General features: G+C 43.9%; 1 protein-coding gene across 2 annotated transcripts in view; it reads left to right on the top strand.

Annotated features, from left to right (window-relative positions):
- LOC124595931 (zinc finger protein 395) overlaps nucleotides 1-13,204 on the top strand; it is a 518,499-nt gene that overhangs the window by 134,788 nt on the left and 370,507 nt on the right. For both annotated transcript variants that reach the window (XM_047134850.1, XM_047134849.1), the window contains exon 2: nucleotides 8,317-8,477. In XM_047134850.1, the coding sequence (XP_046990806.1) occupies nucleotides 8,317-8,477 (161 nt within the window). The remainder of the gene's footprint in view (nucleotides 1-8,316; nucleotides 8,478-13,204) is intronic.

Here is a 13,204-nt window from a genome sequence, read left to right as displayed (position 1 = left end):
TGGTGGGGGGGTGGGGGGGGGGGGTTGGAGGGAGGTGTTGGAGGGGTTGTCTGCCTGCAGGTGCCGGCCGGCCGCTGGCGCTTGTCCAAGCGGGGCCACTCTCGCCGCAGCTGCAGTATTTACGGCGGTCGCGACCCCTACTCCTCCTCCTCCGTCTCACCCCCTCCCCCCCCACCACCCAACAGAGGCGGAGGCGAGGCACGCGTCGTAATCGGACGCCCGCCTTCGCAGCCCGTGGCCGGAGTTACACAAGCCGCGCCCCACGTGCGGCTCCCATTGCCAAGTACGATGCCTCACGGTGCCGCTACCATTGCGACTGTTTCCCACACGCTATAGTACATTTTACAACGCGTTTGGATCTACACTACTTGATCAAAAGTATCCGGACAACCGTATGTAATACGAATTTGAGCACTAGTTGTCGCAAGAGGCTGACCCGCCAGTATAAAAGGAGGTGGGGAGTGCTGCGTTGTCAGCATTGAAGTAGTGGTAGCAGCAGAATGGGTCAGTCAGGAGAGCTCACTGAACTTGACCGTGGACTGGTCATCGGACATGACCTGAGTAACACATTTATGTACTCATTGCTAAGCGATGCTTGATGTGGTGTAAAGAGCGACGCCAGGGGACAGCGGATTACTGGAAACGAGTGATTAGTCACCTCTACGATGTGGCAATTCGATGGAACTGTTTGGGTTTGGCGAATGTCTAGAGAACATTACCTGCCATCATGTGTAGTACGTAGGAGACGGTATGGTATGGGGCTGTTTTTAGTGGTTATCGTGTGAACCTGTTTTTGCGCTTGACGTAATTCTAAATGCGGAAGGATATGAATACACCTTACAGCACTGTGTACTGCGTTCAAAGGTGGTGATTGTTGGTATCAGCATGCCATTGCATCCTATCATAAAGTACCATCTTAAAGCAACAGCCTGTGTATCTTACCATTCCTGAAATGGACTGGCCTATGCAGAATCCCGTCCTGAACCCAATGGAACGCATTTGGGATGAATTAGAACGACTTCGCTCTAGACCCCAGCGTCCAACATCACTACCTTCTCGGCTCTGTAGGAAAACGATCTGCCAGTTCTCCATATACAGTCAGAGACGTCATAAAACGAACGGAGGACATACACCATATTAATTTCCACTAATAAGTGTCCGCATACTTTTGATCAGAAAACGTATCTGTAGCCGTGAGTGGAATCCTTAGGCAGAGATAAAGCGGAAGAATGGTTCAAAAGGTTCTGAGCACTATGGGACTTAAAATCTGAGGTCATCAGTCCCCTAGAACTTCGAACTACTTAAACCTAACTAAACTAAGACAGCACACACATCCACGCCCGAGGCAGGATTCGAGCCTGCGACTGTAGCTGTCGCGCGGTTCCGGACTGAAGCGCCTAGAGCCGCTCGGCCAGACCGGCCGGCAAAGCGGAAGACATCTATAGCAATGGTGTCTGCAACACGCGAAGACGCCACTAAACCGAAACTTTCAGTACTTACAATCAAAGTTCACAGTCATGATGACAGCCGGGATTTGCACCTGTGAACCTCGCAGTACAGGAAGACGCCCCTAAAGAGTTACGGGCAACTAACTGTGTTAGTGTGATATTTATGACTAGGGAAGGTTGTTAGTAGCCGTGATGGATTATAATAAAAGTTCGCAGTATACTCTTCGTTGAAGAAAAATCGACGTCCAGAATGAATCTTTCTCTTTTGCAGCGGAGTGTGTACTATTTGAGACTTCCTGACGGATTAAAACTGTGTGCCGGACCGGGAATATAACCCGGGATGTTGCCTGTAATCGGAAATGCTCGTGAAAATCAAAGATCGGGTTCTAGCGCATAGTTATAATCTGCCAGGACGTTTCAAAAACAGCGATTATCTTGCTCTGTACGTCAAAACTCGGTAATTTTTGACGCACTCAAGACTGAAGTTTTCTTTTTCGCTCAGCTCTTAATAACCGTAAGCGGTTCGCGAGCTAGTTGAACGAGCCAATGGCAAGGGGACGCTCTTCGGATTTGCAAATATAAGTTTTAGCGGGTGCCTATTGTTTCTGATGAAGCCTTGCAGCTTTAAACAGTGTAATAACAGAAGCTGCTCCGAAGGTAATGCCTTCAGTGTGATTACTTTCGATCAAGATCTGATAGGCAGGGATATGTAACCGGGGAGGCTATTCTTTCCCATGTATACTCACTTTTATTGTTGATCGATGACTAGTTCGTGATGGCCCCGGAGAAGGCATTTGTTAGGGGGCTGTGTGTGAGATACGAGCATGGGACTGAATCTAGCGTGCTTTTCCCTTTGGTGAGACTTCGCAGTGAAGATAGGTTGATTTCAACAGTCGCATTACTGTTACAGCGTATTTCACGATGCACACCGCAGATCTTTGATAAGAGACTTTCTTTTGCAGCTCCATTGCGCCTTACCAGAGGGAACTGCATTGAACTCTTTTGGTAATCACGCCACTCTTTCACATGTTTTTTTGAGTAACGAGAAAGAGAATATGGTTTGGGTAATATTCAACTTTAAGATGGAAAATTTTTCCCTAAATGTCATATGAGGAAGTTTTAAGAGAAAATTGTCATTGATTCCTTATCCAAATTAAACGACGTTGTCATTTCTCTGCTGTACAGTTTCCAATAAACCTTAATATGGAATGATCGGGTAGGGGGCCATCAGAGAGGGTTGTGACGGTATTTTTTGAGTTCATCGTAACAGCAGCAGGAGTCTCGGTTTATAGCAGCTGAGCGAAGCACGGCGCGTGCGCTTTATCGCAGTGCAGCCGTCACCACTGGGCTTATCCACTCGCTTTCGCCTATGTCAGGTTTCTGCGAAAAACTGCTGGCATCTCTGGTTCAATGCCCTAGGCTGCAGCGAAATCGCTCTCAGCGTTCGCTCGCTCCTATGCCGAGACATGACTGCTCGGCGGATCGAAACATTTAATTCGATTCGTTGCCTCACGAGTGGTTATTCAAATTTGAAGTTGCTTTTACAGACATTCATTCGAAATTTGTAGGCTCGCCTTCTAGGCAACAATAGCTGCCGATAAAATTTTTCATTAAAATGTGTACTAAATGTTTCCTGCCTGATCTACACAGTCAGTTTGATACTAGGAAAACCAAGTTTGATTATGATACGAGCCGATAATATTAAAACCGAACTCTAATAGAAAGAAAAATAATACAGTAAACCAAGCATCGATACTTTCCCAACGCAATGTATTATCTGTTGGTAGACGTGTCTGCCTTGAGATAAATGTCAACTCTTGCACTTACCAAACTCTCTTGTACTCTTCGTGCATAGCCTACGTCTAGCACGGTTGTCACCAGTTGGTTACACCCACGGAAGGATCCCAGTGCAAACAGGTACGAGTTCGTGCCAGCTGTTGCTGTCTGTGTAGCTACTATTCCTGTTTCTAATATTGTGCACAAATTGTATTTTAATGCAGTCGCAACTGCACGTAACTAAGCAACTAGACTGCGCTTGTAAGCTTATAGAAGACAAAGCACTATCTTTAACAACACATGTGCTCGCGATAAGCGCCAGCCGTGCCATTGACTTGAACACGGTCTTTTTCGTTGCCGCTGTCCCGGATGGGTTGGAGGACTCCTCCAGGTGCGAAGTTTGTGATACATGGAGTTGCTGCGCTATCTCACATGCAGCAATACATACACCGCCTTAACATTATTCCTCCTTTTTTTATTTTGCGTCTGAATTTTCGTGTTTTTAGGTTATAGGTTTACTGCAATTCCCAATGAATATCGAAAAATTACGCTGTTAGCTGTAAAGCGTCACCGTCAGGCTAACTTGGTGTGTCACTTGTCTGGTTGGCTCTTTGTTCTCCTCAACAGCTACCCTGATGATATTCAGCCGTTCATCTCGTGGGCCCACTTTTCTTGGGTGCGCTTCTGTCTTCGACCAACACGAAGTGTGTGCAGCTGGAGCCGTTGTTGGCTACCTAGCTGGACTCCAACGACCTGTCCTGCTATAAGATAACGTGTGGTTTGCAAGTTGCTTCATGATGAGGTTGTTGCTGTTGTGGTCTTCAGTCCGAAAGACTGATTTGATGTAGCTCTCCATGCAACTCACTCCTGTGCAAGCTTCTTCATCTCCGAATAACTACTGCACTCTGCATCCTGCTGGATCTGCTTACTGTGTTCATTTCTTCGTCTCCCTCTACGTCTTTTACCTCCCACGCTTGCCTCCAATACTAAATTGGTGATCGATTTGTCTAAGAATGTGTCCTATCAACCGATCCCTTCTTCTAGTCGTGCTTAATCACATATTTCTTTTCTCCCCAATTCTCTTTTCTCCCCCAATTCTCTTTTCTCCCCCAATTCTCTTTTCTCCCCCAATTCTCTTTTCTCCCCCAATTCTCTTTTCTCCCCCAATTCTCTTTTCTCCCCCAATTCTCTTTTCTCCCCCAATTCTCTTCAGTGCCTCCTCATTAGTAACATGATCCACCCAGCTAATCCTCAGCATTCTTCTATAGCACCACGTTTCTAAAGCTTCTATTCTCTTCTTCTCTAAACAATTTCTTGTCCACGTTGCACTTCCATACATAGCTACAATCTACAGTTTTGTACTACATAAATACCTTCAGAAAAGACTTCCTAACACTTAACTGTATATTGGATGTTAACATATTTCTCTTCTTCAGAAACGCTCTGCTTGCCATTGCCAGTCTACATTTTATATCCTCTGTATTTAAGTTGTTTTGCAGTAGCATCACATTTGAAACGCCTCTGTTGTCTTCTTGGCTAAACTGTTTATCGTCCATATTTCACTTCCATACATGACTACATTCCATATAAATACTTACAGAAAGACTTGTTTCATATGTCCGATGACATATGGAGCAGCTCCGATGTTTTGTATTCCGCGTACCCACATCCATGTTGTCTAGTTGGCCTAATTCAAGTAATTTCTTATGGGTTCTTTAACATGAGTTAATGTTGTCGATTATTTGTCGATCAGGGGTATTATTGGTAAAGTATACACATTTAGAATTAGACTGGCTTCGTCAGCTTCTAATAATGAAAGCACATTACGACCACTTTTAAAGTACTGATAACAATAATGTCGTGCAGTCCAGTCAACCACTTTGGGAATTTTGCTCGTTCTGTATGCAAACTGATAAACATTAAATGAGACGATCTTATGTCATTCTGCAGAACTGCTTCCTTTACTCAAATATCTTTGATTTACAATTTATCACCACTGTTCGTTAATCGTCGTCACAAAATAACACGTTCAGTATTGCCCGAATGAGGTTTTCTAAGTTACCTGCTTTGTTGGTGGATTAGACTTCCTGAGAATTTGCCCAATTAATCTTTCAGGCATCTGTCTTGCCTTCAGTTTCATTTATGTGGTGTCTTTCCGCTATACATCGCTACGTACTCGTACTTGCAGGTATCTTGTGGATGTGACTATTTCCAGTGATTGACCACAGTCGTAGAATGATGCAGTAATGGGTTTTTCTGCCCATTTATGTGCAATATGTTAAATTTATTTACGTTGAGGGTCAACTGCCAATCCCTGCACCAAGCGTCGGTCCTCTGCAGGTCTTCTTGTATTTCGCTACAATTTTCTAGCTTTGCGACTTCCCTTTAAATAAGAGCGTCGTCCGCGAAAAGCCTAATGGAACTGTAGACTTTATACGCTAGTTCATTTAAATATATTGTGCAGTGTAATGCTTCTATAACACCCTTAGGTTGTAAACTCCTTATTGATCGGTTAATGCGGTCATACGACCATGATAGCATATGCAAAATTGTCTAATGAATTTGATTTTGGACAAGGCTATCGTCTCCGAAAAAAAAGATAATCTGGTTAGTGGAGAGAAGTGTACAAGAAGTTATTCTAATAACTATCCTACTCTAACACTTTCTACTTATATGTATTTTGTTTAAAACTTAAAACAGCGCCATCACTCACGTAAAATACGAATGAAAGAGGGGTATTACGTGACTCAGAGTACAGTACGGATCTAACTGAAATAATACAGGAATTAATTATTACGGTCGCCAGCTCAGTTGGGCAATGTCTGCTCAATATCTAAATCATAATACGCGCAGCACTGAAGAAGTAACTGATTGTAAGTGTTGCAACAGATCGTCGAAATACGTTTCCGACAACACAACACGTTAGGAAATAATAATGAACAAAGAAAGCAATTGTCTTACATCGTTAACACTCAGATACGTTAATTTGGAAAAGATACTTAAACTCGTTATTGAAAAGCAAATAATTGACTGGAGGTAGCTTTCTTGTTGCGACAATAATTTATGTAACCATAGATTAACGTCTATTTACATTAATTAGATTCCTGGATATCTCAAGCTAGTTTCGATGGATTGTAATCACTGTGAAAATTTACTGGGTTAAATAAGCAACTCTTGGCTTTCAACAGACCGGCAACGCCGAAATGCGAACCAAACCGGCACACAACAGGATTATTACAATATACACAGATATGACACATATAAACGTAACTTATTCTTTTCTTAGATTTAAGATTGCCAGAATTACTTTTACTTTGGTTTGTCTTCATTTAATTAGCAAGAATAACTTCGCTTCTGAAAATTATTGAATAACAGAGTTAACTTATTGAGACTTCGCTATTACTTACTTACAGTTATCTTTCCGGTAAATACACAAAGATGGCAATGAAAGCTTTTTATTAGCGTCTTCAACGACACTAGGGTACCCAGTAACTGGAAAGTAATTGGATCTTAAGTAGATGACAGTGACTGAGGATGACAAGATTAGGTACCTACAGTTTTAATTCATGTCACTAAAATTATGCCACTGGGTAATGCCTGTCAAAGTTTCAAACGTGAAAGAAAGTGAAACGATCTTACACTTCGTTGCTGAAGTTAAGGCAATGTCTTCGTTACCGTTGACAATGCCCCTGTTGCTCCCTGCATACTGCAGGCACACCTTGATTAGCATTGATAAATTATGGGGCAAGATCTTGATGTTATTGGAACCCCTTACATCTGCTCACACTTGTCGTACTCTTCGTGTCTCTCTAGTAACAATTCCCGCTCACACAAGCCAGACATTCTACAGTACACACGCCACATGCACGTGTTCACACTCACATCTCACAGCCAAGCAAATCCTACGCGCGTTCTGCTCGTAACGTCACGCATTCAGACAAAGCGCTTCTACATAAGTTTTTGAGCTGTGGCACTTTCCGTGACGGCTTTATCCCAGAAAAATTACACCTTAAAACAGAAAATTGCCGGCCGGCCGAGCGGTTCTAGGCGCTATAGTCTGGAACCGCGTGGCCGCTACGGTCGCAGGTTCGAATCCTGCCTCGGGCATGGATGTGTGTGATGTCCTTAGGTTAGTTAGATTTAAGTAGTTCTAAGTTCTAGGGGATTGATGACCTTAGAAGTTTAGTCCCATAGTGCTCAGAACCATTTGAACAGAATAATTTACAAAAGTTACAATACATATTACATTACTAATTAACACATAGTATCTAAAGGTTTACAGAATAAAATAAGTATGTCATATTTAAAATAAACGTAATCGGCAAAAAAGTTTTGGTGGCGCATCTGTATTGCAGCGTCACAGGCTACACCCCAGGTTATTTTCAGATCTGAAGATTTTTGTCCGTTAATAATGACGTCAGTGTTTTGTACACTAGGAACGAAATAACACAATTGGCTCGATATTCCGTACGCTCATTTTGTATTCTGTAGGCTGCATTTCGGAACTGTATCGAGCATCTTGTGGAAGTCAAGAATAACGCCATGAACCTGGACGCCTGTATCTACGCTTTGTGTGTCTCGTGGGCGAACAGAGGGAGCTGAATTTCATAAGATAGTTATTCGCCGAATCTATGATGATTCCTAGAGAGGTACCGGCCGCTGTGACCGAGCGGTTCTAGGCGCTTCAGTCCGGAGCCACGCTGTTGCTACGGTCGCACGTTCGAATTCCGCCTCGGGCATGGATGTGTGTGGTGTCCTTAGGTTAGTTAGGGTTAAGTAGTTCTAAGTCTAGGGGACTGATGACCTCAAATGTTAAGTCCTATAGTGCTTAGAGCCATTTGAACCTAGAGAGGGGATTTTTCAGTCTCCAGAAATCTCATAATACGCGAGCATAAAACGTGTTCCAAATTTCTACTGTACACGTCAGCGATATAAGCGTATAGTTTTGTAGGTGTGTACGACGACCCTTTCTGAAGAACGTTAATTTCGTGCGGTTTTTTTTCCCCTCTGTGGAATTCTGTCCTCGTTGTCACACTGTGAGAGGCTGTTGGGTAGCCAGCTGCGTAATGCAGACGTGTGTTTCCGCCGACAGGCGCTGGAGGTGCGGAAGCGGCTGGAGGAGGTGCGGCTGCTGGAGTCGCGGAAGTCCGCGCGGCTGCAGGACCAGGACACGGACTTCGCGCGCCTCGCCGACATGGCGGGCGACCGCCGCAAGGCGCCCTCCGGCTCCATCGACGTGCCCCTCTCAAACGGGTGAGTCTGCAAGTGCCTCGCCCCTGCCTTCGCTCGCTGCTCACACGCTTCCTGCACTGCTTAATACAACTTTGCGCCAGTTCGGAATCTGAGCCCAGGTGTGCGGATGTGGATGTAGCGCGACTTTTGGCTTCACTTCATAATCCTTAATTTCAAATAAGCCTGTGATCGTTAAAATCTCGGCTCTATCCTACTTTGTGGGGTCAGATGGCCCGCAGCATCGCAGAAACTTATCGGAACAAGTGACATCTCAGGGAGGCAAAGTGAGTTTCCTCAAACGCCTTGCCTGCGATAAGTTAGTATCGTGATTCAGTTCCCTGCCTGGCAAGCTGTTATCACATGTCGAGAATTATCACTTGAGGATCTACTTCGTGAAACGTAAAATAATTTCTCCCTTAAATGTTCATATAATGTCGGCGTAGCTGTTCCCATAAAACAAGACCGTTAGTTTTAAAGTCAAAAGGTGTTGTGTCCATAATCACACACACACACACACACACACACACACACACACACACACACATATATATATATATACTCGTCTGTATTACTAAGCTTATTTGTGCATTTAAAAGGACCCGATGCCGATGTTCGGTATGAACATGCACGACTTTACAAGGCATGATCCCGTTGCTTTTCGTCATCCTTTGAGCTGACATATCCAGAAAGACATAAGGAACCTACAGTTCAACGTGGACTCCGGACGAAGGTGTAGCTTTGCGTTGTCACATTAGCAATTGTCAAAGGTGAAGGGATCGATAAACACACACCCAAATATATACACTACTGGCCATTAAAATTGCTACCCCAAGAAGAAATGCAGATGATAAACGGGTATATATTATACTAGAACTGACATGTAATTACATTTTCACGCAATTTGGGCGCATAGATCCTGAGAAATCAGTACCCAGAACAACCACCTCTGGCCATAATAACAGCCTTGATACGCCGGGGCATTGAGTCAAACAGAGCTTGGATGGCATGTACAGCTACAGCTGCCCATGCAGCTTCAACACGATACCACAGTTCATCAAGAGTAGTGACTGGCGTATTGTGACGAGCCAGTTGCTCGGCCACCATTGACCAGACGTTTTCAATTGGTGAGAGATCTGGAAAATGTGCTGGCCAGGGCAGCAGTCGAACATTTTCTGTATCCAGAAAGGCCCGTACAGGACCTGCAACATGCGATCGTGCATTATCCTGCTGAAATGTAGGGTTTCGCAGGGTTCGAATGAAGTGTAGAGCCACGGGTCGTAACACATCTGAAATGTAACGTCCACTGTTCAAACTGCCGTCAATGCTAACAAGAGATGACTGAGACGTGTAACCAATGGCACCCCATACCATCATCCAGGGTGATACGCCATTATGGTGATGACGAATACACGCTTCCAATGTGCGTTCAGCACGATGTCGCCAAACACGGATGCGACCATCATGATGCTGTAAACACAACCTGGATTCATCCGAAAAAATGACGTTTTGCCATTCGTGCACCCAAGTTCGTCGTTGATTACACCATCGCTGGCGCTCCTGTCTGTGATGCAGCGCCAAGGGTAACCGCAGCCATGGTCTCCAAGCTGATAGTCCATGCTGCTGCAAACGCCGTCGAACTGTTCGTGCAGATGGTTGTTGTCTTGCAAACGTCCCCATCTGTTGACTCAGGGATCGAGACGTGGCTGCACGATCCGTTGTAGCCATGCGGATAAGATGCCTGTCATCTCGACTTCTAGTGATACGAGGCCGTTGGGATCTAGCACGGCGTTCCGTTTTACCCTCGTGAACCCACCGATTCCATATTCTGCTAACAGTCATTGGATCTCGACCAACGCGAGCAGCAATGTCGCGATACGATATACCGCAATCGCGATAGGCTACAATCCGACCTTAATCAAGGTGGGAAACTTGATGGTACGCATTTATCCTCCTTACTTGAGGCATTACAACAACGTTTCACCAGGCAACGCCGGCCAACTGCTGTTTGTTTATGAGAAATCGGTTGGAAACTTTCCTCATGTCAGCACGTTTTAGGTGTCGTCACCGGCGCCAACATTGTGTGAATGCTCTGAAAAGCTAATCACTTGCATATCACAGCATCTTCTTCCTGTCGGTTAAATTTCGCGTCTGTAGCACGTCTTCTTTGTGGTGTAGCAATTTTAATGGCCAGTAGTGTATATAGTATTTGAACTGTTGCACATTTTCGTATCAATACAAGCCACCCCTCTGTTATCGGAAAGAAAAGAAATGGTTTTTAATGCAACATCAGTATTTTACTGGTCAATAATGAAGTACATTATGATATTTAAGGATCGCAGCTGTACGTTTTATATGATAGGATAACTTTATTTATTTACAGTCTTACACGATGGTGGCGTTACAATCACAAGCGGAGGTTTGCTTACCACAGTGCATTACGAAGCTTGATCCTATCGTAGTTGGTATGCTGTTGCCTACATATGGCCTGCAAACAGGCTCACCCGGCTGTTATGGGAGCACCATGCAGTTTGATGTCGAGTTCAATATGCTGTGCAGCTTAAATTTTCACACGTACCTCTGGTGTTTCGTGTATATCACGTTAAGTGCCAGAAAAGTTCTATGACTAGCACTGAATCTTCAGATCTATTACTTTGAGCTCAGTTACCAGTAACACTGCTTCACAATCCACAACTAGTTTCCTTCAACATTCGTGCAACACTATGACGGACATTAAGCTGTTATGCTAATAATCCAAGGAGCATATCTATCAAGTAACTCTAGTGAAATCCTCCATGTTTTAAGTCCCTTAGTGAGTTATTTCCTAATAATTTCGGTCCTTATCTTAAAGTTCCACCTTCTGTACACTAAGTAAACCTGCATGCCATATAAAGGAGACCACCAGTGCATAGAACTGATTCTTTCCCTTTAAAAATTTATATAGATCGGTTATGATTACGTAAAATTAAGTCATTTAAACAATTGTGAATAGTTGTTACGTGAACAATTTTGTTTTCCTTTACTATCATAAGAGTTCTAGCGTCAGCTGGGAACGAAATGTAGTTAACCAAGCGTAATGCGCTTAGCTTGTGCACGAAGTCTGAAAATATTCTTAACATAGACAGCTTGCTTAATAGCTCATGTCAAATAAAGAAAGAAGGCCACGCGTTTCTCGCTTCATTTATAGCCGAAAAGAAGGTGAAATATGATTTCAGATGCCATCATATTTGCAACGTAATTGTTACTAAGTTGTCCGGATTCAAGAGTGTTTGACGTAAAAGCAATCGATATGTATGATACACTGTATGTTTTTATATGCCTTCTACATCTGAGAACAATAATGCTCTCTCCAAACATGACATATAGTAGTTCATTTGTCTTATTTCTGCTTTTCTGTCTATCGCCAACAAGTCATGTAGTCAGCAGCAGAAGTACAATGAAGACACTGTGCAGCGTCTTTTGTTATGAGCAAAGTAGTTTTATCCTGCATCGTCGTGAAGAGAAGCTTATCTCGTACTTCTCAGCTGAGGTATTACAGTTTGTGCGGGAAGATATCCATCTGTACTACTGTCATAACCATCAGGCAATTTTCATGTAGTCTAAATGGGGATGTATGCGCAGTACTTGAAAAATAATAGTTGTATCCCGAGTACAAATGTATTGTACCTAAAATTTTGAATTTTTTTTACCGTTAATCTCTAGTTATCATGATGAAGAGAAATATGAAAATCTCTCTCATATATGTATTTAACAGTACTACAGCGCATTTCACTTCCGAAGCTTCCAACAAAGGTTTTAAAAAATAATTATGTGTAAATTTTTAACGATTAATGTAATACTCCTTGCTGTTCTTCGTGACTGCTTCGTCGAATTGTATTTTCCATTACAAAATGTTTTATGGCTCTTTTTATCTTGTTTCATAAGTGATCTTACTTGTATCAGTGTCATTCTTGTACGGGGTGGGGCAAATAAGTGTTCCGGTCGAGTGGATACAACTGGAAGTGAATTTGTGGATATAACCACGCCCTGTGACGCAATCACCACGTGTACGCCCGTCACGTGATCCACACCGGTTCAGAGCGTAGTGCGGGTTGTTGGGGTTGGAGGGGGTTGTTTTGGGGGAGGAGGCCAGACAGCGAGGTCATCGGTCTCATCGGATTAGGGAAGGGCGGGGAAGGAAGTCGGCCGTGCTCTTTCAAAGGAACCATCCAGGCATTTGCCTGAAGCGATTTAGGGAAATCACGGAAAACCTAAATCAGGATGGCCGCACGCGGGATTGAACCGTCGTCCTCCCGAATGCGAATCCAGTGTGCTAGCCACTGCGCCACCTCGCTCTGTGGATGCGGGTTGTCAGTCTGAATGGAGGGCAGCAGCGGGTGTTCGTTGTGGAAAGTTACGTGACAAAAAAGTCGTGGAAACGTTGTGGTCAGCTGTTTGCTGAGAAGTTTAATGCTGTCAAAGTGCCAACAAGGAGTGCCATGCAACGCATAGTCCGAAAATAGGGTCAGAATCTGTTTCGAACAGGTCAAAAAATTTTCCGAAACGTCCCTGCACACCAGAGAACGCGGCTGCAGTTCACCAGAAAATGCTTCAGAGCCCTACCAAATCAACTTTCCTCTGCTGCGTTTCTTTGTAACATGGAACTCTATTCTGCGGGTCACTTTTATTTGCTCATCCTGTATTTTGGGTAGTTAAAGATTCAACACCCAATGGTCTGTCATTCCTTGACACTTTATAGTGGTGCTCACACT

The sequence above is a fragment of the Schistocerca americana genome, chromosome 2 (assembly GCF_021461395.2).
Source record: "Schistocerca americana isolate TAMUIC-IGC-003095 chromosome 2, iqSchAmer2.1, whole genome shotgun sequence".
NCBI lineage: Eukaryota > Metazoa > Arthropoda > Insecta > Orthoptera > Acrididae > Schistocerca > Schistocerca americana.
The sequence above is the reverse complement of the archived record's forward strand: the minus strand, read 5'-3'. Positions and strand labels throughout refer to the sequence as shown.